The sequence below is a fragment of the Gymnoscopelus microlampas genome, assembly GCF_963454915.1.
Source record: "Gymnoscopelus microlampas genome assembly, chromosome: 3".
Lineage (NCBI taxonomy): Eukaryota > Metazoa > Chordata > Actinopteri > Myctophiformes > Myctophidae > Gymnoscopelus > Gymnoscopelus microlampas.
In genome coordinates, this window is record NC_139940.1 from 23,470,532 (window position 1) to 23,478,031 (window position 7,500).

At 40.3% G+C, this 7,500-nt stretch overlaps 1 protein-coding gene across 4 annotated transcripts in view; it reads right to left on the reverse strand.

The window, feature by feature from the left end:
* rgl2 (ral guanine nucleotide dissociation stimulator-like 2) overlaps positions 1–7,500 on the reverse strand; it is a 25,587-nt gene that overhangs the window by 16,834 nt on the left and 1,253 nt on the right. For 2 of the 4 annotated variants that reach the window (XM_084049770.1, XM_084049768.1), the window contains exon 2: positions 5,668–5,837. In XM_084049770.1, the coding sequence (XP_083905896.1) occupies positions 5,668–5,826 (159 nt within the window). In that variant the 5' untranslated portion in view covers positions 5,827–5,837. Of the gene's footprint in view, positions 94–5,667; positions 5,838–7,500 lie in introns of those variants that run through there. The other 2 variants (XM_084049769.1, XM_084049771.1) reach the window with 2 other exon arrangements.

Here is a 7,500-nt window from a genome sequence, read left to right on the forward strand (position 1 = left end):
ACAAACACACACCTGAAGCAGGAGCTAGGTCCGGCCCCTTTGAGCCTGCATCACCTGGACACACCCATAACACACACACACACACGCACAAACACACACATACTAGTCACACAGATAGGAGGGAAGTCGTACGTGGTGACTCATTTACCCCACTATACAGTCTCTCTCTCTCTCTCTCTCTCTCTCTCTCTCTCTCTCTCTCTCTCTCACTCTCTCTCACAGATGCACGCATACATGCACGCACACACACACACGCTCACACACGCACGCACGCACGCACTGACGCACACACACGCGCACACGCACACGCACACGCACACGCACACACACACACACACACACACACACACACACACACACACACACACACACACACACACGCACACACAAAGAGTGACAGAGACACAATGCCTTGCAGCTATTTCCAGAACAATACCCCCTCTCTTTCAATCTCTCCCTCTTTTCTGCTTCTTGTCCCTTTGTAGATGACCTTCCTATGCTGATAAACCAGTTTGACAACGTATCCTCCTATACAAAAACAGACCACATGGAAGCAAACTCATGAGCACGCGTAATTAACCGATTTATTAGCCTGGCCCATCCTTTAACACGAATGCTTTATATGTCCCATATACAGACTACAAATTAGGCATAATAAACAATGAGTGAACTAATAAAGCCGGAAGCAAGCTGTTTGTTTAAGGAGCTAATGATACTGCAGAGGGAAGCCATGTTTGCACACAGGTGAAGACTTTCACAACTGTGTGTGGGAGGAGGATTAGCTTATTAGCATGTTAGCTATCTCATACCCCCTGTCAGGGTACAGGCAAGTATTTTGTTGCTAGCTTGTGTTAGGTTAGGCCTACATCAGAACGAAGTTATGCAAAATTTTACTCAAATCAGTATTTTATATACTTTCTTTTGAAAAACACTATTATATAGATACATAACATATTTTAGTTGTCAGAAGCAGGAGCAGAATACTTTTTAGTGTCAGGTAAGATTCAAGATTCAAGAGGGTGTATTGGTCACTTACTTACTTACTCAGACATGCATCCTACAACAAGCAGCAAAATGTTGGTGTGGCATGCTCTGCAGACTATGTCAACAATAATACAGTATAACAACAACATAATAATAGTATAATAATCTAATCAGTTTATCATTCCTGTGATATCACATTCACAAGGTTGGGACGTCCAAACGGATGGATGGACGGACAACGTGAAAATGCCATGCCTCCGGCCACCGACTGTCTGCCGGTAGAGGCATAATAGTGCACGGGTTAAGAAATACAGGGAAGAGTCAAACATTTTGAGCAGCAATGGGGAGTGCACAGAATATGGGGGTAGAATAATTTAGCCGCCAGTTATATAGAAAATGCAGTACTCAATCTTTGGCCACAGCACTTCAACAGACTGGGACTTTAAAACTAAATAAATATAAATTATTTTTAGCCCTGCTAGCAGTGGGGCTCAACAAGTATTGCAATGTTGGTCTGTCCATGCGTCCAATATATGTTGAAAACTACTGGCTGCTGGATTGCCATGGAATTCCCTGTGCACCTTCATGAATCCAAGAGGATGGCTCCTACTACATACAGTAGGTATGTGGTGACCCCATGGCCTGTCCTCTAGCACAGGGGTTACCAAACGTTTCCATGCCAAGGAGGACCCCCAAATAGCAATAACTTCTGGCTGCAGCCCTCACTATTGGGAAATGGCCAAAAAAATAAAATAAAAATAAAATGGAGAATTTGGGGAAATGTTTGAGTGACCCCATGACCTTTTCTTTAGTGCCACCCGAGGATCAAAGAATGATACCTTTCATACAAGATATGTCCAACCCAAACTACTGAAAATGTATAGAACGCTGGGACCGCCCCCTTAGACAAACAAAAGCGTGACATATGAACTAACCAACCACAGACCTCCTTAGACACAGACTTCCGTTACAGCCTAGCCAATCAAGAGGCCTTTTTTTAACCTTTTCTCTGGCAAAACCTGAACATGGCTTACTTGTGATTCCATCACTAGAATTGATGACTTAAGACGGTCGGGCTGACCTCATGAGACTAGGTTTAAGGAGTAGCACAGAGTCGCTTTTAGGCTCTTGTTCTTGTTTTCCCTGAATGTACAACAAAACAGACAGAACACAAGGAAGACAGAGCAACCATTATGTACTGTAGGTAGTGCCGGGGTATTCAGGCACATATATAGCAGAATGATTAAGTGGTGGTAAGCAGCTAGCTATAGGCATATACAGTAGAAAATATAGAATTGTAAAAATGAATATAATTATAACTTATTCATATTCAGCACTGAACTTCCCCCGCCAGACATAATGTTCTGTCTCACTTTCAAATTAGAGCAAACCTGGTAACCCCACAGACAGATGTGTTGTTTTCTCTTGGCTCATATGGCAGTTTTAATCAAGCACCTCAGGCTGTCAAATGGCACTAATCATATAAAATTCATAAAATGAGGTGCGAAAATACATTGAAAATAACATAAGCTATTTTTTTTATCCATACCACCCTTATTTCAGACATTGCAGGATGTATTGAATCCCTCATTAACTACTACTGCATATTCACTGGAACATGCATTGAAGTTGCATTCCAAAACTAATCTGAATCTGGGTCAGAGAAAGCTGCTTTTTGATGTAGAAACATTTGCCAAACAATCTGCAATTTGTAGTTCAGCTACCTCAAAGGCCAAAAGATAAGGATCATGATCTAGGCTACTGTACTGCGGGTTAAGGGCTCTTCCGTGAGAAAAATCATGATAAGAGAATGGACTGGAATCTCCAGCCATTGTCTACTTTATAGCTCCTGTGATTAAAAAGAAAAAGAAAAGAAAAAAAAATCCTTACTTTTCCACACTTGCACCATCGTGGAATAGTTTAACCATTGATTAGTTTATGTTCCCCACAAAACATGAAACTTCTTTCATGACTCAATGCTCTCCTTTTCTTCATATTTCCCTGCACCGCCCCCAATACAGGAAGTACATAATAAGCGGAGACAAACACAGGAAGCAGGACGTGCTGTCGTGTTGCGATGCTATTTTTCTTCCCCTCTCCTTCCATCACAACTCACAGCCATGCCTTTCCTGAACGTGTACATTGACTACTGGAGGGCAGGAGAAAACATGGCAGGACAGTGTTTCTATCATCACCCCCTGTCTTAAAGGGTAAATGTTAAACTATTTTCTTTTACAGCGCCTTTATCCAAAGTGCTTCACAATGTGCATTACATTTACCCATTCACACACACACACACACACGCATGCGCACGCGTGCGCACGCACGCGCACGTGCACGCACGCACGCACACACACACACACACACACACACACACACACACACACACACACACACACTGCAGAGGCAGCCATGAGATGTACCAACTTGCTCATTGCTGTCTTGCTCAAGGACACACTAACCCAGGGGGAGCCGTAGATCGAATCAGGAACCTTCCGATTCCCAAGCGGCCGCTCTAACTCCTGAGCCATTGCCGCCCCTTCTTTACACCGTTTTAAATTCCACTTCTGCCACCAGACTGTTGCAAACAACAACTCTTTTCAGTCTCCTTCCTTTTATGTAAGCCCATGTCGTCATGCTTCCAAAACACAGCAAACCTTGGAACAAACAATTATACCCAGCTGACACCATCATTGTTTCGAATCTTACACAAGTCTAACCTCCGAATGAGGGTCATAAATATATCTTCAGAAAGATACCCATTGTTTTTTTGTTTCGTTTTTAGTGTTCCTTAACCCTTACCGCTTCCTTCCTATCTTTCTCTTGGCTCTTCTCACACTATAATAATATACAATATACTGTAGGAATCAAATTCAATCAAACCAAATTGCAAGGTGTTCAACGCATAACCCCTTATAGAGAATGTATGCCCTCATGGTAATGTAATAATGTAAAGCCTGCGTTATACTTGGTTGCGCATTGTGTTACATACGGAAAAAAGTTGCACTGCAACACACTGTGAGCTTGTAGATCTGCTATTTGCGGTGTGCGACACCAGCGCACAACTAAGTTTGTCGTAGGACTGTGTCGCTCACTGACAATAAACTGACTTTCAACTGAAAAGTGTGATGCATGTTTTCACGTTTTTAAGCTGAAAAATCTTCGTACAACAAAGTATAACTCATGCTCATGCATCCATGTCTCCCCTCATTAAATAATGAGCAAGTTGCTGTATTGGATTCCTCCTGACAGACAGTCATTGGGGATTGCCTATGATACAGTATACTGTTTGCAATGTGGCAAGGGGAGCAGGTGTTCAAAGAATCGACCTGCTGACCGGCATGTATATTATTTACCGTGAGGCCCAATAGTTGTGGTCTGAGCAAGAAGGAAGTCAGCTCAGCTGGAGAGTTGAGTCAATGCAATGTCTATTTTTATCCTCCAGGGAGTTTCTTGAGGCTGTGTGTTAAGTAAGACCAAAGCCAACAAGCAGATCATGTGCAATTGTTGTCAATGTCAATGTCAAGCAAAGGGGCAAGAGTTGTGTGTGGAAGATGCATCAGTGTTCAGCTAAATGAAAATGTGTGTGATTAGTATGGACAGAATGGAGGATTCAAGTCCAGAGAAACCAACTTTCGCTCTACAAATATAATGTAAACATTTTCACTATACACGGTAGGAGACTTGTGAAGAACTGGTGGATTGTGAATTGCACAGATAAAATGGTACGGTCAAATACATCATTAAAGAGGTAAAAATAAATTACTCAATGACCACCTCGAAACAGTCTAACATGGTTTGGCTCATAACCAAAAGAAAAGAAAAGAAAAGAAAATAGATGACTAACCTTTATGAAAATTCGGGAGACCACGTTACATACTTTATCCAGCACTCATACTATATGCTGCCATAACAATAACACCTTTTACCCAAGCACATGCAGTTTTCCTTACTTTTGAATTGTTTGAAAAGTGATGATGTCACCATTCTTGTATTTAAAAAGGTAAATTATCTTACACAGAAGAGATGAATATCTGAGCAGGTTTGCACTGTCCTGTGTTAGTACCATACCGTATGGTACAGACACAGGATAGTCCAAACTTTAAATCATCTTAAACTAGATCGGTAATTACATTCAAAATGTGAGATCACTTTCATCTACTGTATGACACAGGCTATGAAACCAGTAATTTAGTGTATGGAACAACAGCATTTGAGTTGACATCATGCTTTGGTGGTGACTACACCATTCTTCTTCTCAGTCCCTTTCATTCAACCAGTATGCCCCTGGGGTTTGATGAAAACCAACCAACCACATCTGCTGTTTACTCAAGAAACTGGAAGTTGAGCCCTGTTTCTACACAAAGAAGCCCATTCTAAATACTTTAATCTGTGTTAAACAGAAAAACCAGTACATATAATTGACACTTCTTTGCAATGGCCATATTGCAGCATATGAACATTGTTATTAGCCATTGGAAAAATGTAATTCACAATAATCCTATGTATGCACATACTAAAAATCAAAATGCATAATGTTCTTACAACATTGCAATGTATAACAAAAAACTAATACCTAATTTACCTTGTGAATTCTACTAGTATTTCAGAGCACTTGCAGCTTTCTCATGCTGTTGGATATATTACATGAGCAAGTGCAATGAAAACAAAAACAAATCATACCTGTGAAACTTCCATTTCATTGCTGACGATCCCTCTCCCTGATTGGTCACTTAAAGTTCTGTTGTCAGGTTGTAATGATCGGTAACCAATGAGTGGCACATCTCCTGACTCCACCCCTGGCAGGTCCAAACCACCTGTTCGCAGACTTCGGGGGAGCATAGTGCCAGCTGCTACAGAGACAAAGATCACACACATATGTTTGCAGGCGAATGTAAGGATGACATTATCATTGTGGTACAGATTGCACTTATTCAGTTAACATTAATGAAATCATCTTTGGAGAATGTGAATTTTATTTTATTTTATTTCCGAACATGCAGAAAAGGAAATATAACGGATAAAAACAAAACAAGAATAACAATGAAAAAATAATAATGCTAAAAAAAGAGGAAAAACAATATACACAAGTTAAACATTACATGTTACAAAAGGGGTATGAAGTAGGCTACACTTATTAATTCCTGCCCCTACTAATCTAATATAAATATATATACATGTATAACCCATATATTATAATCATATACCTCTAAATGATACTATTATCTACATATATATACCTATATAATACACTTAGTATGTGATTATGAATAAATGACAACAGGTAGAATGGCAATGACGCGTTGAGAAAAAGTGATGGACACACATTAGAGTCATACCATTTAATTCAAAGTGAAATCAATGTAATTTGCTGCACGTTATTTTTTGTAAACATATAGGCTATGTCAGACACAGCTGATCCTTTGGTTTATACCAAAGGACTAACCATTTTCAACCTGGCGATCCTATTTTGGGCATGTTTTTTCTAAAATAGAAAAAAATGCCGTTCTATAAGCTCACAACACAAACTGGGCTTAATTGGTTAACAGGCCTACTATTGGTTAATAGGCCTACTATGTAACAATGTTGTTAGCAAGAAGGTCAGTCCATCCCTTAATTTGTATGGAATTTACATTTCACTGGGACTGGGCCCGACACTGGCCAGGATTTGAATGGCAACCAATGTTTCCCTTTTCCTTGTCCCTCTTTGCTATTTGGATTGCCCTGAAGATACACATCACGTAAACACAACATTCAGGAAGAGAGGGAGAGGAAGGGGGTGTGGGAGAAAGAGTGAGAGAGAGATAAACAGGCAGACATGCAGACAAAGATAGAGGCAGAAATTCATAAAGGGGGTACAGATATAACCTGCTATGGCTATTGGCTATATAAAGTTTACGTAATCACACAGTATATGATGATGCATGGCTGTAGTATCGTAACAATGAAATTGCTATTTCAGAGCTTTTTTTGCAAGTTTGCATAATGTGGATGACAAAATGTAGTACGCTCTACAATCATTGGTTTTCAAACGTATTAATTTCAAGGACCCCCATAACTCTGAGAGTGCACAAATGGAACCAATGGAACCGTTCCATTTGCAAACTCAGAGTTACAGTCCTGTAAGGGCCCTTTTAGAACGACCTCAAGGTATCCACCTGAGGGTCCCTGGACCCCAATCTGAGAACCACTGCTCTACAACTACATGTTTCCCTGATCTTACATTAATAATGCATTGCAGAATGTTTTCAATTTGACCACGGGCAGAACTCTGCAACACTATTTGCTTACTGATTATAAGTGTATAAGTACCCTCTAGAAGATTATGCATCAATGTTCCTGCTTATGGCCTATAGTCAAGTGTATCCATTTCTGTCATCAAGCTTGTTAAAACAACACGTTTTAACCATAGAGTTAAAAATAAGGTTTTAACACAACTCCTAAAAGCAGCATGGTGGTAACATTGGTGTCTACAGACACCAGATCACATGACTTGAGGAAACTAATTATGTTCAT